This window comes from Chiloscyllium plagiosum, chromosome 7 (genome assembly GCF_004010195.1).
Source record: "Chiloscyllium plagiosum isolate BGI_BamShark_2017 chromosome 7, ASM401019v2, whole genome shotgun sequence".
In the NCBI taxonomy this organism is placed as follows: domain Eukaryota; kingdom Metazoa; phylum Chordata; class Chondrichthyes; order Orectolobiformes; family Hemiscylliidae; genus Chiloscyllium; species Chiloscyllium plagiosum.
Window position 1 is genome coordinate 5,132,800 of NC_057716.1, and position 26,011 is coordinate 5,158,810.

Genomic DNA, 26,011 nt, shown 5'->3' on the forward strand with positions numbered 1-26,011 from the left:
ATGCAAGTCACTGCTGAAGTCAGGGTGTGAGTGCTAAGAAAGTAAGTGAAGATGCACTCTGTGCAAATGCATAAGAAGTATGCTCCCATAAGCAAAGCAACCTGATAGAAGCATGCAAGTCATAATCATCTCTGAGCTCCAGTGTGAAGCATTGAAGATCTCTGAATTAGTAAGAGAGCAAAGCATGATGATATGGTGAGGCTCATGGTTTGCCAATGTTGAATTCCATGGATGAAGGCTCAAGGCACATAGTGGTCATGGAATATGCAGGATGTTGTGAAGAAGCAGTTGCATGATAGCCAGGACAAGCATTCGGCAAGCTACAGTTGACAGGTAGGAGCTCTGACTTAGAAGCTCAGTATTGCACCATTTATTTTCTTGGTGAAGGAGAGGAGAATTAGAAATGGCTCATAAAAAAGGCAAGTTGGGACTTTAAGAGATGCAAATACATGGAATTAAGCTACTTGTCCTTCAGTAGCAAGATTCTAAAGAGACCATTTAGAGCTTGAGGGTAAAATCAGAAAAGAGTTCTCAATAACAAAAATTAGATCTTTTTATTCATGCTGTATTTTTCCACTTAAGCCAAATTAGGGAGGGGAAATTTCTGCCCATTGTGTTTTATTTACTTAAAGGAATTGTTTTTTAAAAAATCATAAAACAAAATGCAAAAACATTTTTAAAAAAGAAATAGCCCGTTGGTGATTCTTACGAAAAGAAATAAGCAACATTTTTAAGTTTGATCTTTTTCTTGTGTTAAGGATGTGTTCAAAAAGTCTCATTTATTTAATATGTAATTGGTATTTTAATAAATAGAACCTTCTTAAAACCCTTAGGCCTTAACTTTCTTTACAACAAATAGCTTTCAGTTTCGCAAATAAATTGCATTTAAGTTCAACACAGAACTTACAACGTGAAAACAGGCCATTTAGTCCAAACAGTTCGTGGTGGTTGTTAAACTCTACAGGAGCACAGGTCCTAATTCCATAAGCACAACTGATCCCAGTTCTCTTTCTTCCAACCACATACCTATCTTATATGAAAAAAAACTCTACTTCAATCATCAGTTTCATTCATTGCTTGTTAATAAAGTAAATGCACAATTTGGCCACGATTGCTCATACACTGTTGTACTCAAGTTCTCTCTGGTGCTGCGTGGAAAAGCCCACCCTGTTTCAACATTTGATTTGAAGCTCCCAGCATATTGTTTATGCACTAAAAGTGGCATGTCTTCTGTTTCCAGTAGTCCTTTTGTGAATCTCCAACATAAATTTCAATTTGCACTGTTCAACAATACATATTGGTTAATTGTGGATGCATTGGTCAAAGTATGTTAAAAATTATTGATGGAAAATTATAGACTGCACACTCTTGTTATCCTAATGCCCACTTCCGAAGGGTGAAGAACATTAAACTAATGAAATTTAAATTATTTCTTTGTATATTTCTCTGTTGCATTTTTAATGATTTGTAATTATCTGTGTTGGATTTCATTTGGCAGTTATCTGTACATGATAGAACTATTAATCCTTAGCTGTCTATGCCTCTGTATTTTAGTGTTGTGGCATATCTGGTTTGATTTATTATGTTCACATGCACCAAGATACAGTGAACAGTATTGCTTATGTGCTAATTATACAAATAATACTTTACATAAGTACGACAAAGTAATAGAACAGAATATAGAATATAATGTTACAGCTACAGAGAAGGTGCAGAGATAGATCAACTCTAACGTATGAGAGGTCCTTTCATAAGTCAGATGATTGCAGGGAAGAAGCTCTTCTTAAATCTGTTGGTACATGTTTTCAAACCCTCGTATATTCTGGCCAATGGAAGAGGGTGGAAGAGGGTATAACCAGGGGCTTTGATTACGCTGCTGCTTTCCAGAGGAAGTGGTATGTTTGTAGCCAAAGTCAATTGAAGGAAGGCTGGTTTTCATGACAGACTGGGCTGCATTCACAACTCTCTGTAATTTCTTGTGGTCTTTGGCAAAGCAGTTGCCATGCCAAACTGATATGCATCCGGATAGGATGCTTTCTAAGGTGCATCTCTAAAAATGGTAAGAGTCATTGTGGACCTGCTGAATTTTCTTAGCCTTCTGAGGAAGTAGAGGCATTGGTGTGTCCTCCTGACTGTAGCATTGATGTGGATGGACCAGGATAGATTGTTGATCATATTTAATCCTAGGATGTTGAAGCTCTTGACCATCTCCATCTCAGCATCATTGATACAGAAGCAGCATGGCCTCCAGGTGAATTCAATGAGCAACTCCTTCATTTTGCTGACACTGAGGGAAAGATTGTTGTCTCTATAATCTCTTTCCTGTACTCTACCTTGTCATTGCTTGTGATCTGGCCCACTACAGTGGTGTCATCAGAAAATTTGTGAATGGATTTGGCCACACATTGATAAGTGTATAATGCAGAAAAGCTAGATATGATCTTCGCATAATAAGGGGCTGACCTTGCAACCTTGCAGGGCAACAATGTTGAGGATTATTGTGGTGGCGGTGTTGTTGCCTATCCTTACTGATTGTAGTCTGCGGATCAGGATGTTGAGGATCCAGTTGCAGAGTGAGGAGCAGAGTCTGAGGACTCAGAGTTTGATTGGAATTATGACGTTGAAGCTGGAGCTGAAGTCAATAAAGGGGAGTCTGACAAAGGTGTTCTCGAATCCAGATATTCCTGGGATGAGATAGCGCCAGGAAGACAGCATCTGCCGTGGATCTGTTGTGACATTCGGTGAATTGTAGTGGATCAAGGTAATCTGGGAGGCAGAAGTTGATGTGTGCGGTTTACCACGCAGTAGTCATTAAGGAACATTGCCTGAATTTTCACCAATATGTTAGGTAGGAGCCTCACACGATAGTAAGGAGGGATTAAAGTTCTCTGCAAATACTCTCTCCAGCTGGTTCGCACAGAATCTGAGTGCATGGCTGGGGACTCCATCCAGGCCTGTCGCTTTCGTGGGTTCACCCTCAAGAAGGCAAATCTGACATCTGCAGTGGTGACTGTGGATACTAGGGCATCCAAGGCTGTTGGGACACGTGACATTATTTCACTCACCTTCTGTTCAAAACGAGCATAGAATGCATTGAATTCATCGGGGAGGGATACATTGTTGTCAGCAATACCGCTCGACTTCGCTTTGTAGCCCATTGTATTGTGTAATCTTTGCCATAGTCAATGTGTGTTCATTTTGTTAGTCTGGGACTTTAGTTTAATCTGGTATTGTTTCTTAGCATCCCTGATGGCTTTGCGAAGATCATATCTAGCTTTTCTGCATAGGTGAGAGTCACCCGACTTGAACACCTCAGAGCTGAACTTCAGTAGGGAGTCTGGTTCATCCATGGTTTCCAGTTGGGGAACACTCAGATTAATTTCTTTGGCACACAGTCCCCTACACACTTACACTACTCCTTTAGCTTGCCCTCTGAGATTTTGAAAATGGATCAGTCTGCTGATTCCTAGTCACATAGGAGTTCGTCTGAACAACTTTTCAGTGATTTCTCGTAACCAGGTAATTTTTGTACACTAATAACAATACAAATATATTCCTCAAATCTGTGAGACACAACTCAATACAACCCCAATTCTTGATGTAACAGTATTTTCTTTAAGGTTCCTATTTTGGCCAGTTTTCGCTAGTTTTCTTCACTAGATCCCTGGGTCTTTTAGTTAAATTAATATGTTATTGTTTAAATTTTCATCAAATTCTATTTGAAAGTACAAATAAACTCATATGAAGTGCCATTATCCACTTCATCGCTAATATCCCCAAAAAACTCCAGAAGGTTCACAATTCAGAACTTCCACCATATAAACCAAAGGTGGAATTTTTTAGGGGTCCGAGATGTGTGGCAGAATCAAGTGCAGAGGCCCATCTCAATGTCATGAATATCTTGCTCCAGGCTTTCAGCTTTTCATAAATGGCATGGTCAGATTCTTGCGAGGTAGTGGTGAAATAGGGGATCTGTGGCATATTCTTTACCTCTGAAACAGGAGACCCAGGTTTACGTCTCAACTGTTCCATTTCTAAACAGATTGGTTAGAAAATAGTTTTAGGAGAGGCAATTGCCCAGTGGTAATATCACTAGACTATTAATCCAGAAAGTCAGCTAACATTCTGGCAACCCGGGTTTGAACAGCAGATGGTGGAATTTGAATTCTATAAAAGATTTGTGAAATTAATAATCTATTGATTGCCATGAAACCATTGTTGATTGTCATAAAAACCCATCTGATATATTAATGTCCTTCAGAGAAGGAAATCTTGTATCCTCGCCTGATCTGGCTGAGACATGACTCCAGACTCACAGCAAAGTGTTTGATTCTCAATGGGTAATTAAGGCTGGTGGCCCTAGCCAGCGACACCCACATCCTGTGAATGAATTTTTAAAAAGCCAATTGATGAAGGCATAACTCTTCTTCAGAACTTTCCCTTGTCAATACCCAGTTGCAATTTGAATGTCATTAACATTTCTTTTTGCTTTCACTACAGTGCTTGTCAATTTTTTCTCAAGCATCTAATTCTTCCCAATTTCAAATTTAAATTTCTTTCAAATTACATTTACTCTAATTTGAAATCATACCCAATTTTAAAATTTATCAGTAACAGTTAGTAGCTCGCTGTATCAGTTCTCTCAACCATTTTAAGTTTTATTTTAGGTCAGTTTTGTAGAACCTTGAAATCGCTTACTAAATCTTCAATTATTAAAGTCAGTTCATGCCAAAAGTTCTCTCTTGTTCCCTTATAGAACCATTAAATTGCAAGCAGCAAAATCCAACAGAGAAGTTGCTAACCTATGACATGTTCCTCCTCCACTCTCTGCATATTGTGTAAATCTAATTGCAAAATTACCTTGAATTATGCATATTCTAAAAATTGAATATCAAGTTAGTCATATCATTTCTATTGAAATATAGAAAACAATTTTAATATTTCAGCTAATTCATCTTCTACTCGAACATCAACACTAATTATATTTTGGAGAGCTCTAACTTTCTACCTAACAGAGGATACCGAGAGGACTTCTAAATATAACAGAATTTTTTATATTAAATATAATGTTCAAGATCTTGAAATAAACTAATTTCTCAAATGTTTGTATTTTTAATATCCCACTTAAATTTATAAATATTCAACCTGAATTAATAAAATAGAATTTTAATCTCTGTTTTTACATATGGGGAGTGCAATATACTGGCTCAGCAATGTAAAGCTGCAGAATGATGAATTTAGATTTGATCTTTCACACATCTGAACTCTTAATCTTAATGTAACAGATAAATGCTTGACATTTCCCTCATACAACAAGAGTCAAAGGAATCAACTTATTTTAGTACATACATCTTTAATGAACACATAGTCATAGATAAGGCCCTCCTCAGGAATCGGAACAGTAGGGAGTTTTGCTGGAGGATCAACTTGAAGAAATAAATTGAAGAGTGTTCTTGTCTCCTCAGTAAGAGGTCCATTGATTATTTCTCGCACAAGTTTGTCAAACTTCAGTCGATCATCCTCTCTGGAGGTAGCACCAACTGACCAGATTAGGGAAAACAGAAAAATTCCCTATGAAGAATAAAAGCAATAGTGAACAGAAGAATTCACGCAAAATCATTTCATAAAGAACACAAGCTATGCACTAAACCAAGCACAATCAGGCAGAGTATATTGCCATGAAGCTTCTGATCAGTGACCATAATATGTGTATAGCAATCCCTTTGATGAAGAGCCTTCTCGACTTGAAATGTAAGCTGGCTCTTCTGACCCACCATGATTTCCAGCATTTGTTGTTTTCAGTACAGATGCCAGCATCTGCAGTAATTTGTTCCTACATTTTGTCATCAAAAACTGCCCTGATTCAATACAGTTACATGTTCCTCTATCCTAGCTTTCAGAGAAGTGCTCAGTGCAGGATATGTCAGGGAACTCCATCACAGCAGAATAGTTGGGGAGGACAGGATATATCTCTTTTTTACTGTGTGAATTACAGTATGGGAAACTTAAAGGTTCAGTCTTTGAATTTTAGTGAGTGGATGAATAGATAAACATTAGTGAATGAATGAATGATTAAGAGTGTGCATATGTGAGTGAGTTGAATAGATGAATGAGTTAGTAGGTGGATAAGTCGGTATGGTGGATAGCAGGGTAAATGGCCCAGATGGGATAGTGGATAGAGTGAATAGATGGACAAACTGCATGAGGTGGACAAATGCATTGGGGGTGGGAGTGGTAAGGGTAGGTGGATGAGTTGCTGGGTGAGTCGGTTGTGATGGTTATGGTCAATCATCAGCAAATTGATAGAATGACTGAGATTAGTGTTCAGTTTCTGCCAGGACCACTCAGCTCTTGACCTTATTACAGCCTTGACCAAAACATGGACAAAGAAGCTAAACACCAGAGTGAGCTGAATGTGAGATCAAGTTAGTGTGGAAAAATGAAGACTGCAGATGCTAGAGAGTCAGAGTCAAAAAGTGTGGTGTTGGAAAAAGCACAGCAGGTCAGGCAGCATCCGACGTTTCAGGCATAAGCCCTTCATCAGGAATGTGAAGGGGGAAGGGCTGAGAGATGAAAAGGGGCATCAGGATGGGACCAGGGTGGGGAAAGTAGATGGGAAGACGATAGGTGATTGCAGGTAGGCGGTGATTGTGATAGGTTGGTGGGGAAGGTGGAGTGGATAGGTGGGAAGAAGATGGGCAGATAAGTCAGGTCAAGAGGAAGGTGCCGAGTTGGAGGGTTGGATCTGTGGTGAGGTGGGGGTGGGGAAATTTGGAAACTAGTGAAGTCAATGTTGATGCCATATGGTAATAGAGTCCCGAGGTGGAAGATGAGGTGTTCTTCCTACAGTCAGCAGGTAGCTTTGATTTGGCAGTGGAGGAGGCCACGTATGGCATCATGGAGCTCTTACAAAACTATAGTCAATGGGAATTAGGGTGAAAATTCTCTATTGGATGGGGTCATGTCTAACACAAATGAAGATAGCTATGGTTGTTGGAGATCAGTCATCTCAAATTTAGGACATCTCAAAAGATGTTCCTCGTGGTAGTCTTCAATGCCTAACCATCTTTTGCTACTTCAGCAATGGCCTTTCCACCATCATAAGGTGAAAAGTGGGATATTCTTTGATGATTACATAATGTTCAGCACTGTTCCAGATACTGAAGCAGTATGTGTGCACATGCAGGAAAATCCAGACAACATTGTGGAGTTGGAGTATGTGTGGAGTGTGCACATTCTCCCCATGCCTGCGTGGGTTTCCTCCAGATGCTTAGGTTTCCTCCCAAAGTCCAAAGATGTGCAGGTTAGGTGAATTAGCAGTACTAAATTGTCCATAGTGTTCAGGGATGTGTAGGTTAGGTTCACTAGGCATTGGAAATGTAGGGGAATGGATGTAAATGAGTTATTCTTCGGAGGGTCAGTGTGGACTTGCTGGGCCAAATGGCCTGTTTCCACACTGTAGGGATTTCATGACTCAATGATGATGATGATTCAGTCTTTGGCTGACAAGTGGCAAGTACACTTCCACTACACAAGTGCCTGGCATTGACCATCACAAATAAGAGAGAGTGTAAACACCTCCCCTTGACATTCAAAGGCATTACAATCTCTGTAACTTCCAACATCAACACCTTAGAGATTACCATTATCAAGAAACTGAACTGGACCAGCTATATAAATACTGTTGCTGTAACAACAGTTAAGAAACTCAGAATTCAAGTGAGCAATGCACCTTCTGTCTCCACAGTATACAAGACACAAGTCAGGAGTGTAGTTGAATACACCCCAGCTCTTGGATGAAGACAACTCTAACAAAAGTCAAGAAGCTCAACACCATCCGGGACAAAGTAATATTTTAACTTGATTGCAACCCCGTCCACCACTATTAACACTCACTCCCTCCACCATTGATTCATGTTGCAACAATAGACAATAGGTGCAGGGGTAGGCCATTCTGCCCTTCGAACCAGCACCACCATTCATTATGATCATGGCTGATCATCCTCAATCAGTATCCTGTTCCTGCCTTATCCCCATAACCTTTGATTCCACTATCCTTAAGAGCTCTATCCAACTCTTTCTTGAAAGTATCCAGAGACTTGGCCGCCACAGCCTTCTGGGGCAGAGCATTCCACACACTCACCACTCTCTGGGTGAAGAAGTTTCTCAACTCTGTTCTAAATGGCCTACCCCTTATTTTTAAACTCAGTCCTCTGGTATGAGACTCACCCATCAGCGAAAACATGCTTCCTGCCTCCAGAGTGTCCAATCTTTTAATAATCTTATACATCTCAATCAGATCCCCTCTCAGTCTTCTAAACTCAAGGGTGTACAAGCCCAGTTGCTCCAATCTTTCAACATAAAATAGTCCCGCCATTCCAGGAATTGACCTCGTGAACCTACGCTGCACTCCCTCAATAGCCAGAATGTCTTTCCTCAAATTGGGAGACCAAAACTGCACACAATATTCCAGGTGCGGTCTCACCAGGGCCCTGTACAGCTGTAGAAGAACCTCATTGCTTCTAAACTCAATTCCTCTTGTCATGAAGGCCAGCATGCTATTAGCTTTCTTCACTGCCTGCTGTACCTGCATGCTTGCTTTCATTGACTGATGTACAAGAACACCTAAATCTCGTTGTACTGCCCCTTTACCTAACTTGACTCCATTTAGGTAGTAATCTGCCTTCCTGTTCTTGCCACCAAAGTGGATAACCACACATTTATCTACATTAAACTGCATCTGCCATGCATCTGTCCACTGACCTAGCCTGTCCAGGTCACCCTGTAATCTCCTAACATCCTCCTCAATTTCACCCTGCCACCCAGCTTTGTATCATCAGCAAATTTGCAAATATTACTTTCAATACCATCATCTATATCATTAATGTATATTATAAAAAGATGCGGTCCCAGCACTGATCCCTGCGGTACACCACTGGTCATTGCCTGCCATTCCGAATGGGAGCCGTTTATCACTACTCTTTGTTTCCTGTCAGCCAATCAATTTTCAATCCAAGTCAGTACTTTGCCCCCAGTACCATGCGCCCTAATTTTGCTCACTAACCTCCTATATGGAACTTTATCAAAGGCTTTCTGAAAGTCCAGGTAAGCTGCATCCACTGGATCTCCCTTGTCCATCTTCAGAGTTACATCCTCAAAAAATTCAAGAAGATTAGTCAAGCATGATTTCCCCTTCATAAATCCATGCTGACTCTGACCCATCCTGTTACTGCTAACCAGATGTGTTGTAATTTCATCCTTTATAATTGACTCCAGCATCTTTTCCACCACTGAGGTCAGACTAACTGGTCTATAATTTCCTGTTTTCTCTCTCCCACCTTTCTTAAAAAATGGGACAACATTAGCCACCCTCCAATCCGCAGGAACTGATCCTGAATCTATAGAACATTGGAAAATGATCACCAATGCATCCATGATTTCTAGAGCCACCTCCTTCAGTACCCTGGGATGTAGACCATCAGGTCCCGGGGACTTATCAGCCTTCAGACCTAACAGTCTCTCCAACACCAATTCCTGGCAAATATAAATTCCCTTCAGTTCAGGTCCTTCAGCCACTATTACCTCTGGGAGATTTCTTGTGTCTTCCCCAGTGAACACAGATCTGAAGTACCAATTCAATTCTTCTGCCATTTCTTTGTTCCCCATAATATATTCACCCCTTTCTGTCTTCAAGGGCCCAATTTTAGTCTTAACCATTTTGTTGCCTTTCACATATCCAAAAAAAAGCTTTTACTATCTTCCTTTATATTTTTGGCCAGTTTACTTTCGTACCTCATTTATTTTCTGCGTATTTCCTTCTTAGTTATCCTCTGTTGTTCTTTTAAAGCTTCCCAGTCCTCCATTTTCCCACTCATGTTATACTTTTTCTCTTTTGACTTTATATGTTTCTTAACTTCCTTCGTCAGCCACGGCCACCCATGCCTCCTCCTAGGATCTTTCTTCCTTTTTGGAATGAACTGATCCTGCATCTTCTGCATTATACTCAGAAATACCTGCCATTGTTGTTCCACTGCCATCCCTGCTAGGGTATTGCACCATTGAACTTTGGCCAGCTCCTCCCTCATAGCTCCATAGTTCCCTTTATTCAACTGAAATATTGTCACTTCCGATTGTACCCTCTCCCTTTCAAATTGCAGATTAAAGCTTATTGTATTATGGTCACTACCTCCTAATGGCTCCTTCACTTCGAGGTCCGTGATCAAATCCGGTTCATTGCACAACACCAGATCCAGAATTGCCTTCTCCCTGGTAGGCTCCAGCACCAGCTGTTCTAAGAATCCATCTCGGAGGCACTCCACAAACTCCCTTTCTTGGGGTCCAGTACCATCCTGATTCTCCCAGTCTACCTGCATGCTGAAATCCCCCATAACAAGTGTAGTAATATCTTTGCGAAAGGCCAATTTCAGCTCCTTATTCAACTTACACCCTACACCCAGACTACTGTTTGGGGGCCTGTAGATAACTCCCATGAGGGTTTTTCTACCCTTAGAATTTCTCAGCTCTATCCATAATGACACTACATCCCCTGATTCTAGGTCCTCCCGCGCAAGGGACTGAATATCATTCCTTACCAATAGGGCCACCCACCCCCTCTGCCCGTCAGTCTGTCCTTACAATAGCATGTATAGCCTTGAATATTCATTTCCCAGGCCCTGTCCACTTGAAGTCACATGTGCATTATCCCCATAACATCGTAACAGTGTCCACCATCTAAAAGATGTGTGCAACAACTTAACCAGACTCCTGAAAAATTACTCAACAGATCTGACACCATTTATAGCTTGAAACAAGAGAGAAATTGGACTGCAGTGTGCTGCAAGGATTGGTGCTGGATCCACTGCTTTTTGTCAATTACATAAATGATCTGGATGTGAACATAGGAGGTGCGATTAGTAAGTTTACAGATGACACCAAAAAAGGTGCTGTATTGGACAGCAATAAAGGTTATCTCACAGTACTATGGGACTTTGATCAGATGGGCCAATGGGCCAAGAAGTGACAGATAGAGTTTAATTTGGGCAAGACTTTACACTTAATGGTAAGGTCCTGGGGAGTGTTGACAAACAGAGAGGCCTTGGGGAGCAGATTAATAGTTCCTTGAAAGTGGAGTCACAGGTAGACAGGACAGTGAAAAAGGGGTTTCGCATTCTTGTCTTTATTGGTCAGTGCATTGGGTATAGGCGTTTGGAGGTCATGTTACGGTTGTCCAGGACATTAGTTAGACCACTTTTGGAATACTATGTTCAATTCTGCTCTGTCTGTTATAGGAAAGCCATAGTTACACTTGAAAGGGTTCAGAAAAGACTTCCAAGGATGTGGCCAAGGTTGGAGAATTTAAGCGGAAGGAGAAACTGAATAGGCTGGGGCTATTTTCTTTGGGATGTCAGAGGCTGAGGGGTGAACTTATAGAGGTTTATAAAGTCACGAGGAGCATCAATAGGTTGAGTAGCCAACATCTTTTCCCCAGGGAAGGCGAGTCCAAAACTAGAGGGCATAGGCTTAAGGTGAGAGAGGGAAGATTTAAAAAGGGACCTACTGGGCAATTTCTTAATATAGAAGGTGGTGCGGGTCTGAATGATCTGCCAAAGGAGGTGGTGGATGCTGGTACAATTACAACAGTTAAAAGGCATTTGGATGATTAGGAAAGGTTTAGAGGGATATGGGCCAAAAGCTGGTAAATTGGACTAGATCAGTTCAAGATATATGGTCGGCATGAACAAGTTGCACCAAAGAGTCTGCTATATATCGCTATGACTCCAAGATTCTAGACTCTTGGATTGGGGTAATGTATTGAGTATTAAATGAATGGAATATTTTAGGAGAGGTTTGCTGTAACTAGCAAGACACTACAAAGATCAATGCTTGACCCTCATATACTTATAATTTATAGATTAGATTTGGCAGAGGAGGTAGATTTGTATTTGCGTTTTAAATCCAATCGCAAAGGGTACCAGCTCTGTAGTGTTTTGCAGATGTATGTGGTTAATTGGAGAGTGGTGGGGTCTACCAGCCAATTAAGGGCCCAAGGATACTTCCTTTTGTAGATGAGGCCAGAAGTACGGAACATTGTTAAAAAAAATTAGGGTTGCCTTATAAGACAGAGATGAGGGATTGTGTTTTTTTTCTCTCTAAAAGAGTTGTCCAGCTTTGTAATTCCCAGTTTCAAAAGGTGAGGAGGCAAGGTCACTAAATATCGCTAAAGACAGGTAGATAATTTCTTGTTAGGCCAGGAAATCAATGGCTGTCAAGAGAAGATGGGAAAGTGAAATTAAGAACACAAGCAGATCAGCCATGATCTTACTGAATGGCAGAACAAACTTGAAGGGTTGAATTTCCTACTACAGCTCCTAATTCAGACGTTTGAAATATGAAATTATTAAAGGACTGAGAAAATGTTTCACCTGACTGCACAATCTTGAATATTGAGTCACAGACTTAGAATAAAGGCTCAGACATTCAGGATAGAGGAGAATTTTTTTCATACAAACTGTCATAAATCCTTGGAATTATTTGCTCCAGAGAGAAGGAAATACTCAGCTATTGAATATATTCAACACAGAAATCAGTAGACTTTTGAGTATGAAGGGAATTAAGAAATATTGGAATATGGTCAGACTTTTACAGCACTGAAAGAGGCCCTTTAGCCCATTGTGTCTGCTCTGGTCATCAAGCACCCACCTACTCTTGTCCCATTTTCCAGTACTTGGCCTGTAGCTGCATATGCTTTGACACTTCAAGTGATCATCTAAATACTTCTTAAATGTTGTAATGGTCCCTTTGATCCTCATATACTCCCTTGCTTTGTCAAGTGGTCTTGCAAAATGCATCATCTAACACTTTTCAGCATTAAGTTCCATTTGCCATTGTTCTGTTCATCTGACGAGCCTGTCCGCACCATCTTATAGTCGAAGGCTTTACCCCTTATGATTTATCATACCACAAATGTTCATGTCGTCTATCGATCAAACCTCTGACATTCACGTCTAGATCATTAGCATAGACTACAAACAGCAAGGAATGCAGCACCAAACCCTAAGGTACACCACTATAGACAGGTTTCCAGTCACAACTGAAAACAACATTCGACCAACAACTTCTGCCTCCTACCATGGGAATAGCATAAAAAGGTGGAACTGAAGTCAAATATCTGCCATTATCTTGGTGAATCGTGGAACAAGTTCAAAGGGCCAATGACCTACTCCAGCTCCTTGATATTATGGTTTTATATTTTCATATTTTTTTTTAAAAAGCATACAAACTGTTACTGGTAGCTAATGTCAAAACACCACCTATGTGCCAGACTGAAAATGTAGCTCCTAAATTATTAAGACCTAGCTTTTCCTAATATGTCTGCTTCTATCTGTAGGATACAGTCCATCTTTTGGTTCACTAAGTACTTCCTTATTGTTCATAAAGTTAATAAGCAAATGGATGAACTGATAAAAAGCTTACCAACTTATGTAAAGAAGAGCACACAAACTACAATATATCTTATCAAATTAATACATAAATAATAGTAGAAACTTGAGACCAATGCTTTTAAGACAAGGAAGATGATGCTTTACCACTGTTTCTGGTCAAGAAAAATGTAATGAACTTCACTAGCTATTCCTAAAAGCCTCTCGCTTCCCTCCATGGTAAACAAAATGCGTGCCTAAAATGTACTATGCTTTTGACTTACTTCTTCCTGATATGGTACACAAAGTTTAAAAAGTGGGACAATGCACAGGAGATGGCACATATAACAAAATGATTGATAAAGCAGAACTGATCAGAATTCTTCAATTATGAAGAACTTTACAAATCCAAATGGATTTCATACAGCATTAATCTTTTAGAAAATAAGCCTGGCACTTCAGGAAAAACAGCCTTTGGGAGAATGAGATGAATTAGGTCAGGGACAGAAATGACTAAGCATTTACAATGCTGGATGTCACCAAATCCTCTGAAATAACTTCATGAAGGCCAGCAACCCGCAACCAAGTCATCCTTTATTTACACATGCATTGCACTTGACACTAGTCTAACGTCCTCAGAGCCAGATCTGAGAGTGAACAGAACCTCTAACAGCCCAATCAGGGATCTCATATTCTATATTCACCTGTTAACCTCATTACAATTACAACACCCTCAGATCGGAGGCCATTTTTAAAATTTATAGCAGGAGCGAAGTATGACAAAAGAGTGAAACAGATGGGAATGCAGCAGGAAGACTCGAATGGGAGCAGAAAAGCCAAGCTAAGAAGTGTGCTCAGAGCTGATAATTTCAAACAATTGGGGAATTAACAGAATTTTGGAGGAATAAAGGTATGATTAGTGGTGGGAGGCCTGCATTTAAACTATGATAGAGTGGAAGTTCTCATCAGAAATTTCACTGTCTATACTGGGCATTTTCCCATTATATAAAATATCTCAAAGTGTATTTTTAACAATGCAAATATATTTTCATACTGCCTCAGAAAAATGGAAACTTTGAAACTTAACCACAGGAAAAGCAATACTTACCTCAAGCCAAGAACAGATGTCGCGTTCATTCATTTGCTTGACTTTGGCAGCATCTGTAAATTCCTCCATTAGACAGTCCATAAGGTTCATGAGTGACTGAACCAAGCTTGTGTCACTTGTAGGAGCTAACTCCTGCAGGTTGCAAGTACATTTAAGAATCTTGTTATTCATAGTTAGCACTTAGCAAAAACCAGAAATTAGTAGACTTGTTTTGTTAAAAAGCAAGATCTGTACACAGCCTGTAAAAATGGCATAGCTGCTGAAGCTATGACTGAAATGAGAGACCTACCATAGAAATTCATCCATTAGTACTTTATTTCATAAAGTAAAATTATTATTATTTCCACCATTTTATCTCATAATTGTGAGTATATAGGTGTAGAATAAAGTAACAATGCAACTTTTCAGTTAAAACTGCATAAAAAATATAGATACATATATTAGTGCATCACAATCAATTGTATGGAATATAGAAAGAAAACAAAATTGGACAGTCCCCTAGTTTTGAATAAGAGAGCGACTGGATTATAAACCTTTCAATAAAATCAAAGCACTATGAATGCTGGAGATCTGAAATAAAAACAGAAAATGCTAGAGAAACTCAGCAGGTCTGGCAGCAACTATAGAGGAAAAAAAACAGAATTAATGTTTTGAGTCCAATATGACTCTGTGTCAGAACTCCAGATTTGCAGATGCCGGTGTTGGACTGGGGTGCATAAAGCTAAAAATCACACAACACCAGGTTATAGTCCAACAGGTTTTTATTAGATTAGATTACTTACAGTGTGAAAACAGGCCGTTCGGCCCAACAAGTCCACACCAACCCTCCAAAGAGCAACCCACCCAGACCCATTCCCCTACACTAACACTATGGGCAATTTAGCTTGGTCAATTCACCTAACCTACACATTTTTGGATTGTAGGAGGAAACCGGAGCACCTGGTGGAAACCCACGCAGACACGGGGAGAATGTGCAAACTCCACACAGATAGTTGCCTGAGGTGGGAATTGAACCCAGGTCTCTGGTGCAATGAGGCAGCAGTGCTAACCACTGTGCCACCGTGCCACCCACTGGTTTAATTGGAAGCACTAGCTTTTGGAGCGCTGCTCCTTCATCAGATGGTTGTGGAGAATTTATAGCAAAAGTCTTGGCGAGGTGCTCATCCTCAGTGTGATGTAACGGAAATTATACATTGAAAAATACCTTGATTGTTTATTGAGTCTTTCATCTGTTAGAGTGACCATGATAGTTTCAGTTCTTTCATATGTAAATCACAAAACTTTTTTTAAAAGTTACATTCTCAGGTTAACTGTAACAATTAGTGTCAGCCAGATAAGATGTTAAGATGTTGAAGGTGTTAGCCCCCTGTTGTTCTCTGTCTGTGCCATAATGTTTAGACTGATTCTAATCTAAAAAGTGAGTTAACAGATTCTCAAAATCATGCAGATTTTGAGCAAAGTAGAATGCAACTCTGGAAGTACAAATTTCCCCCCCACAAACGTGTGCATGTGTGTCTGTCTGTCTGTCTGGGGTGGGGGTTGTGAGTGTGAGAGAGAGTGTATATGTGCGTAAGTGTAAAGTCTGTGAGAGGATGCATGGGTGAGTGTGGGAGTGTGTGAGTCTGTAGGAGTGTGTGTGAATATCTGTGTGCGTCTATGTATATAGGAGTGCCTAAGTGTTTGTGTGTGCATGTGTGTGTGTGTCTGTGTGTAGGAGTGTGTGTGTTTGTGTGTATATGTGTGTGTATAGTACAATGGTGGTCACCTGTAGTGTGACATGAACCCAAGGGTCCCAGTTGAGGCCCTCCCTATGGGTACAGAATTTAGCTATCAGCCTCTGCTCGGCCACTTTTCGCTGTTGCCTGTCCCGAAGTCCACCTTAGAGGATGGTCACCCGAAGATCCAAGGTCGGATGTCCTGGACCGCTGAAGTGTTCCCCAACTGGGAGGGAACCCTCCTGTCTGTTGATTGTTGTGCGGTGCCCATTCATCCGTTGCTGTAGCCTTTGCTCGGTTTCACCAATGTACCATGCCTCAGGGCATTCTTGCCTGCAGCGTAAGAGATAGACAACATTGACTGAGTCACAAGGATACCAGCCACATACATGATGGGAGGTGTCCCCACGTGTAATGGTGGTATCCATGTCCACACTCTGACACGTCTTGCAGTGCCTACTGTGACAGGGTTGTATGGAGTTGTCCTGAAAGCTGGGCTGCTTGTACAAACAATGATTTGTTTGAGGTTTGGCGATTGTTTAAAAGTGAGCAGTAGGGGTGTGGGGAACGTCTTGGCGAGGTGCTCATCCTCATTGATAATGTGTTGCAGGTCACGAAGAACATGGCATTGTTTTTTGGTTCCTGGGAAGTACTGGACAATGAAGGGTACCCTGTCGGTTGCAGCACGTATCTGTCTCCTGAGGAGTTCATTACGGTTCCTTGCTGTAGCACATCAGAACTGGCGATTGTTAAGTTGAGCATCATCCCCCATTCTTATGAGGGCATCCCTGAGCACCCTGCCAAGACCTTCCCCATACCCCTACTGCTCACTTTTAAACAACCACCAAACCTCAAACAAATCATTGTTTGTACAAGCAGCCCAGCTTTCAGGACAACTCCATACATCCCTGTCACGGTAGGCGCTGCAAGACGTGTCAGAGTGTGGACATGGACACCACCATTACACGTGGGGACACCTCCCATCATGTATGTGGTTGGTACCCTTGTGACTCAGTCAATGTTGTCTATCTCTTATGCTGCAGGCAAGGATGCCCTGAGGCATGGTACATTGGTGAAACCGAGCAAAGGCTACAGCAATGGATGAATGGGCACCGCACAACAATCAACAGACAGGAGGGTTCCCTCCCAGTTGGAGAACACTTCAGCGGTCCAGGACATTCAACCTCGGATCTTCGGGTGACCATCCTCCAAGGTGGAGAAAGTGAGGTCTGCAGATGCTGGCACACAGACACTCCTACACACAGAGACGCGCACACACACAGACACACACACATGCACACACTCAGGCACTCCTATATACTTATACAAACACAGACACTCACACACACTCCTACAGACACACACTTTCCCACACTCACCCATGCATCCTCTCACAGACTTTACACTTACACACATATACACTCTCTCTCACAGACACTCACAACCCCCCAACCCATAGACTCCCACACTCACACATGCATCCTCTCACAGACTTAGACACTTTACACTCACACACACACACATATACACTCTCTCTCACACTCACAACCCCCACCCCAGACAGACAGACACACACGCACACGTTTGTGGGGGGGAACTTGTACTTCCAGAGTTACATTGTACTTTGCTCAAAATCTGCATGAACCCATGTAAGAATCTGTTAACTCACTTTTTAGATTAGAATCAGTCTAAACATTATGGCACAGACAGAGAACAGGGGGCTAACACCTTCAACATCTTAACATTTTATCCAGCTGACACTAAGTGTTACAGTTAACCTGAGAATGTAACTTTTTAAAAATGATTTGTAATTTTCATATGAATGAACTGAAACTATCATGGTCACTCTAACAGATGAAAGACTCAACAAACAATCAAGGTATTTTTCAATGTATAATTTCAGTTACATCACACTGTAAACTTTTGCTATAAATTTTCCACAACCACCTGATGAAGGAGCAGCGCTCCACTAGTTAGTGCTTCCAATTAAACCTGTTGGTCTATAACCTGGTGTTGTGTGATTTTTAACTCAGAACTCCAGGGTTCCAAAGAAGAGTCCCATTGGACTTGAAATATTAAGGTAAATCTTGACTAAGTGCCACCTTCTTCCTACACTGAATAATGCATAATTTCCAAACCCTCACCCATTGCAAATATTCTTACAATACATAATACCCATTGATAGCCTCCAATTATGTCAGCTAAAGGCGTGAAATATGACAATGAGCAAAGTGGGAAAATGGGAGCACAGCAGGGACCCTCTCACATAGCCTCATAGAAGAGCCTGAGAGCAAAACAACGTCCATTTCTCATGTCTCTGCAAACCAACAACTATTCTGGTTTGGCAGAAATACTGTCCAGAAACATTGACACACAGTAATTGGCATTCTGTCTTCTTTCTTGGAGTAGGTAACAGTAAATAGATGCAAAACCACCAAGACAAACTGAGAATCAGCATGTCTGTGTGCCATCAATGTTCTGAGAAGATGGCTTATAGAATTATCAGGACCATCTCAGTCAGTGCATCTAATGCTACTGAGGCTATCAACTATAATGGCATGCATCTTCCCCTGAAAGATGCCTTGAACATGCTGTAATTTGAAATTCTGCTTCACTCCTCTGGCACTTCCGTTTGCTCATTTTTGCCCTACTCTTATCCTTTTGTGCTTTCAGATATTCAAAATCTCCTTAGCCTCCAAAGATTCCAAGGAAGAAGAAGAACAATATGAAGAGAATAAAGAGGGTAGGAGGTATCATGATTTAATTTTACAATTTCAGGCATCAACTGAGATACCAACAACATAAGGACAAGGCTAAAGTCGGGATCAGCATATGGTGAGTCACAAGGAATGATGGAATGGCAGCAAGGGGAACCATACAATAATTTGTCATAGAAAAGGTCGCGAGTGAATTCTGCTTGCAGGAAACTCAAATAAAGAATTCATTCGGATGGATTACAGCAGAGTGGTTCAATCTTTTTGCATGGAGTGGGTTGCCATATTTCAATTTCCCTCTCATTTGGAGAGGATAGCTGTAAGGTCATTTCATGAAGATAAGGCTTGTCACAACAGTAAACATGAATTCCAAAGTGATTAATTGTTCATTTAAATAAATAGGTGTTATGGACCAGGCCAGACCCCTTCAGAACATTTCAAGAAGGTAGCTCGGATCCTAACTTTGTTAATTTTTTTTTAAGCAGGTGTAACATGGATATTCCAGGACTGACGCAGCTGGTCAAACCACTTAGTTTTAAACAAAACAAACTTTATTTACATGATTACTTAATGAAACACAAACAAAGGAAAACACAATAAAGAACAACTTAACCGATCCGAAAACGCAACAGACTATACCAACTTAATGCTTTTCCAAATACTTTCAACAATCCCCATAAACACCCCTTGGCACAAAAGGTAAAATCAAACACATGTTCTTATGGGACAGAAGTCAGAGAAAGGGAAGATTAGCATGGACCTGCTTCTTTGGATCTAGCAGCTTCAAAACACTACGCAACTGCTTTCAGAGAATAGCCAGACTGCCGAGAAAATCAAAACAGAGAGAAGCAGAACTGGGAGAACTGGCCACTCCCCTTACATTGTACGTGTTTTCTTTTAAACCTGAAAGCCTTTTGCCTGAGGCAGTATCTGCTAGTTATAATCAAACTGGCCCAAAAACCCTAAACCTTTGGAGTCTGTGCCTTTTATGATCTGTCAAGTAAAAAAAACAAGGACAACATAACCTTGTTAAAGCAGCAGCATCGTCACACCTCTCCCTTTAAAATAAAATGAACCATCAATATCTAATGATGGCTTCATTTTAAAATCCCTTAATCCTAAATTGGTAGTATTCCAAAACACACATATACATTACATTGATTATCTGTGCTATTTAACTATGTGATCTGCCTGTATTGCTCGCAAGACAAAGCTTTTCACTGTGATAATAAATTAAATTTAAATTCAAATCCAAATTCATAAACATGCAAACATACCCAACTACATTCTATTTCAGTCTGTTTTACTCTTGCCATCGAATGCCTCAGTTTCTCTTTAAAGTTTTGACAATGAGTCTGCAATCACATTTTCCAATTCTGCCACATGCACAATTTTCAAATTGAATGGCTGTAACAATAAGCTCCATCTAAATAGTTTGGCATTTTTGTCCTTAAATTTCTCCGCAAACTTCAATGGGTTACGGTCAGTGTATATGATTGTCTCAAATACATTGCTAACATTGAAATGTAACATAAATATTGAAATGTAACACCAACAGCATGCTCAAAGCCTCCTTCTCAACTGTTGACTATTTCTGCTGATGAATGTTCAATTTCCCGGAGAAGTACCTAATAGGTCTTTTTATAGTCTCGTTGTCTTCCTGCAAGAGCACAGCACCTACATCACTTGCGTCGATAGCCACCTTGGATGGCTTTGCATAATTAGGTGTGGCTAATACTGGGGCAGTGGTTAACACAGCTTTCAGGCTATCAAATGCCTTCGGACAGTCCGCTGTCCACTGAAACTTCTTGTCTTTCTTTAGCAATTCAGTGAGTGGTGCAGCCACACTGCAAAAATTTGGTACGAACTTTCAATAAAATCCACTCAATCCCAGGAACAGTAGTACTGCTCTTTTTGTCGATGGTCTGAGAAATTACCCAATTACTTTTGTTTTTTGCATCTGGTGGGGACATTTGTCTATGTCCAATAACATTGCCGAGGAAGATAACTTGGGCTTTGGCAAATTCACTTATAGTCAAAAAGTGTGGTGCTGGTAAAGTACAGCTGGTTAGGCAGCATCCGAGGAGCAGTGGAGTCGACGTTTTGAGCATAAGCTCTTCATCACTTTTAGCCAGGTTTATCACCAAGCCTGCCTCTCGAAGTTGATTGAATAAGTCTGATAAATGTTGCAAATGTTACTTCCATGTAACTAAAATCACCAGGTCATCAATGTATACGACACAATTGGGTAATCCAACAATGATATTATTGGTTAGTCTCTGAAATGTGGCTGGTGTGTTTTGCTAACCAAATGGCATGAGATACAGTCCATTTGGCATGACAAAAGCCAAAATTGCCTTTGCTCCTTCTGACAAAGATACCTGCCGGTATCTTCTGAGCAAGTCCAACTTAGAAATATAAGTTGCTTTTCAATATCATCTTCCAAACGCAGAATTGGACATACATCATCTTTGTAACTGCATTGATTTTGCGGTAGTCCACACATAACCATTGGGCACCATCTAGTTTTGGCATCATTACTATGAGTAAGCTCCAGTCACTGTAACTCACTTCAATTATGTTGTCTTGGAGCTTGCGTTCAATCTCCTTTTGAACCCGTGCCAACTTTAGAGGGTTTTGCCGAAAGGATGGTGCTTAATCGAACAGCATTTCCCATATCCACATCATGCATAATTAGTTTAGTATTTCCCAATTTATTTCCACATATCTCCCCATATGATAGTAATAACTCTTTTAAGTCATGTCCACTTTCCTTTGGAAGGTAACTCAATAATTTATCTCAATTTTTGACTATTTCCTCATTATCCAATTTGATTTGAGGAATGTCCAACTCAGAATCCTCTGAACTTGGTTTTTCCCTCTATGTTGTAAGCAATAACACATTCTCCTCCTGCTTTCCTTCCCTGTCAAAATACCTTTTGAGCAAATTTAGATGACACATTCTGTGAGATTTCTTCCTGTCTGGAATCTCTATCAAGATATGACCTCACTCAATTTTCTTTCAACTTGATAAGGTCCACTAAACCTTGCTTTTAAAGGATCGCCTATCACAGGAAGTAAGACTAACTCCTTATCCCCAATAGCAAAGCTGCGAGTTTTTGCTTTCTAATCTGTTTGCCATTTCATTGTACGCTGTGATACTTTTAAATGCTGTCTTGCCAACTCCCCTGCTCTATTTAATCATTCGTTAAAAGTTGACACGCAGTACAAATATGTGGTCTCTGAATTAAGACTTACCAATTTTTCCGTAATCAATTTTAGCTGTCCTCTCACTTCATGCCCAAAAACTAATTCAAATGGACTGAACTTGGTTGGTGCATTTGGTACATCTCTGATCGCAAACAGCACAAATGGAATTCCCTTAACCCAATCATCTGGATAATCTTGACTATAAGCCCTCAACATGGCCTTTAATGTCTGATGCCACCTTTTTAGTGCTCCCTGCAATTCTGGATGGTATGCAGCAGATTTGAATTGTTTTATTCCTAAACTGTCCATAACTTCCTTGAATATTTTTGATGTTGAGTTTGACTCTTGATCTGATTGTAGTCTCTGTGGGTAGTCCACAGCTAGTGAAAAATTTGAGTAGCTCCTTTACAGTCCTTTTAGCTGTGATATTGCATAATGGGACAGCCTCTGGAAATCTAGTTAACATCTATTATTGTTAACAAACACTGATTTCCACTTTTTGTTTTCGGTAGGGATCCTACGCAATCAATTAGGACTCTTGTAAAAGGTTCCTCAAATTCAGGAATCGGATTAAAAGTGCAGGTTTTGTTACTGCCTGTGGTTTTCCAATTACCTAACATGTATGACATGTCTGGCAAAATTCAACTACATCCTTGTGCAGTCCAGGCCAGTAAAAATGTTTTGTATTTTAATTTGAGTTTTTCTCACTCCTAAATGATCCCTTAGTGGTCGCTCATGTGCCACTCACAACAGCTCCATTCTATGATCCATTGGCAATACAATTTGATGAACTTCTGTCCATTTCTCATCTGCCCAAATATGTGATGGTCTCCATTTCCTCATTAAGACAACATTTTTAAGATAATAACATTCAGATTCGGATTCTTTTTCTGTGAATATCTTTTGATACAAGTGCTTTAAATTTTCATCCTTCTGCTGTAATTCAGTTACCTATCTGCTCCTGGCTTGTCTCCACCACCTGATCAAACAGGGTCTCTGCTAATTCCACTTCAATTTCTTATTTGTATTCTTTGATCTTTCCTCTTTCAACTGGTGACTTTGTGACCTCATTACCACACAGTCCGGAAAAATCCCAGGATATGAGTTCTGCAATTGTTCAGTTGCCTGAGTTTCTATGGCTTTTCAACCACAGTTGGCAGCATTCATACCTGTGAAACAGCTATATCATTGGCAAAGACAAATTGTATTCATGGAGCTGAGAGTTTGTTCAGTATTCCTAGCACAACTTCTCCACTCTTCACTGGATACTCTAACCTCACTTCACATAATTGAGTGCTTCTTGTCTCACTGTGAATTCCCGTTATTAGTAACTTTTCTGGTAATAGTCTTTCTGAGGTACATATCTCTTCATCTTTCAACATCACAGATTGAGAAGATCCTGTATTTCTTAATATTGTAACCTCTTTACCTGCTGCGCCTGGCCTATGCGAGTAAATTTTACCTTCACAGGTATATGGTTTAAGAAGATCTGGCATTTCTTCCTTAACTAACCTCCAACCAGCTTGTACTTTCTGGTGCAGTTTTGTAGCATTGTGCTTCCCATTACCACTAAACAAAATTCATTGGCTTATCCTGTTTTCCTACATCTGGCTTCCCAGTACTTTTCCTAATCTAACAACAATGTGATTTCATGTGGCCTACTTTGTTGCAGTGAAAACAATAGAGCTTTTTAACTTCTCTTTCCACTTCAAGAGTTTCCTTTTCAGTCTGTGATAAGTTATCCTTATGATCTTCACCAAAATCTATCTTTCCCTTACCACGTGAGGATTTTTCTTTTCCTAATTTCTATCCCTCACGGATTGAAATTGATCTTGGAAGCCAAACTTTGATTTATGGACCAACCCATAATCATCAGCCATTTCAGCTACTAAGCTTGTCGTTTTAACTCTCTGCTCCTCCTCATGAGTTCTCACTATTTCAGAAAGTGAATTTTTGAACTCCTCTAAAATAATCGTCTCTCTCTAAGAGTGTCATAGGTTTGCTCTATTTTTAATTTCCTTATCCAACGATCAAAATTACTTTGATCCTTTCAAACTCAAAATAGTTTTGACCAGGGTCCTTCCTTAGATTCTGGAAACTGTAGGCTTCTGGCACAAGCTTATATGCACTTAAGATGGCTTTCTTCACCTCCTCATATGCCCCAGATACCTCCTCTGATCATGATACAAAAACCTCACTAGCTCTACCTACAAGTTTTGTTTGGATCAACAAACTCACATGGTCACTAGCCACGGCATCTGTTTAGCCATATGTTAAAATGAAATAAAAAAGGTTTCCACATCCTTCTAATCAAATTTAGGCAATGCTTGAATATAGTTAAACAGTTTCTCACCAGACCGTGGGCTACCATGGGTTTGCTCACCCTCACTCTCTCTCACTCAGCTTACCTTCAGCCTTCATCTCCATCCTTTTAAGCTGACTTTCCTAACTAAGTGCCAATTTCTGAAGTTCAAATTCTTTCTCTTTCTTCCTTTCTTCTCTCTTTCTCTCTCCTCTGCTTTTAATCACAAATCAAATTGTTTCATTTCTATTGCCTTTCCTTTATTGTTTGTCTCGAACTCAAGTTGCTTCACTTTCAATTGAATTTTAGCCATCTCTAAAGATTTTGATGGCATTTCCACAAATTTAAATGGTGAGCTATTGCTGTAATTATCTTTCCTCTCCTCACAGAAGGAGGCAGCTAAAACTCCAGCTTGTCTGCTAATTCCAGCAGCTTGGCCTTCGTCACCTTTTGTAAAACCCCCAAAGTCACTTTTTCTACCCCCAGACAACTCTCAGAGACTAAAAGAGCCATTGCTATCCTTAGCACTGTTTAAATCAAACAAATTCAACACCCAGAACAAAAGACACTAATACCTACCACTCACTGCCTTCAAGTCCAACAACCCTAATCCCAATTTGGAACTACAGAACAAATCCCGCAAACAGCCCCAATCTGTTATGGACCAGGTCAGACCCCTCAAAACATTTCAAGAATGTAGCCCAGAACCCAACTTTGCTAGTTGTTTTAAGCAGGTGTAACATGGATATTCCAGGAATGATGAAGCTCATCAAACCACTCAGTTTTAAACAAAACAGATTTTATTTACAAGATTGCTGAATGAAACACAAACAAAAGAGAACAGAATACTGAATAACATAACCTATCCGAAAATCCAACAGACTATACCAACTTAATGATGCTGTTCCAAATACTTTCAACAATCCCCATAAACACCCCTTGGTACAAAAGGTAAGATCAAACACATGTTCTTTCAGGAAAGATGTCAGAGAGAGGGAGGATCAGCATAAACCTGCTTCTTTGGGTCCAGCAACTTCAAAACACTACTTGACTTACTTCAGTGAATAGTTAGTCTGCCAAAAAAAATCAAACCAGAGAAAAGCTGAGCTGGAAGAACTGGCCAATCTCCTTACATTGTACAAGTGATTTTTTTTTAAACTTGAAAGCCTTATGCTTGAGGCAGTATCTGTTAACTATAATCAAACTGGCCCTAAAACCCTTCAACTTAGACTTTTTGGAGTCTGTGTCTTTTACAACCTCTCTGAAAACAAAACCAAAAACAACCCACTGCAGCACACCAGAACTGCAAAACGAGGATGAAGAACACCTCTACAATGTATTCGCCAAAAATGGATACCCCCGCAATTTCATCAACAGATGCCTAAGGGAAAGACAACGGAATGAGGACATGCCACAATCCAAAGGACTAGCCACTTTACCATACATCAAGAACATTTCTGAACTGACAGCCAGACTCTACGACCACTAGGACTCTTAACAGCACACAAACCAACAGCCACTCTCAGACAACAACTCACCAGAAC

At 40.3% G+C, this 26,011-nt stretch overlaps 1 protein-coding gene across 1 annotated transcript in view; it reads right to left on the reverse strand.

Annotated features, from left to right (window-relative positions):
• The window catches only part of dnah7 (dynein, axonemal, heavy chain 7), a 414,399-nt gene that overhangs the window by 239,803 nt on the left and 148,585 nt on the right, over positions 1 to 26,011 (reverse strand). Inside the window, exons 33-34 of the mRNA XM_043692898.1 lie at positions 14,527 to 14,658; positions 5,350 to 5,571 (exon numbers count right to left, since the gene is read on the reverse strand). Of these exons, the coding sequence (XP_043548833.1) occupies positions 5,350 to 5,571; positions 14,527 to 14,658 (354 nt within the window). The remainder of the gene's footprint in view (positions 1 to 5,349; positions 5,572 to 14,526; positions 14,659 to 26,011) is intronic.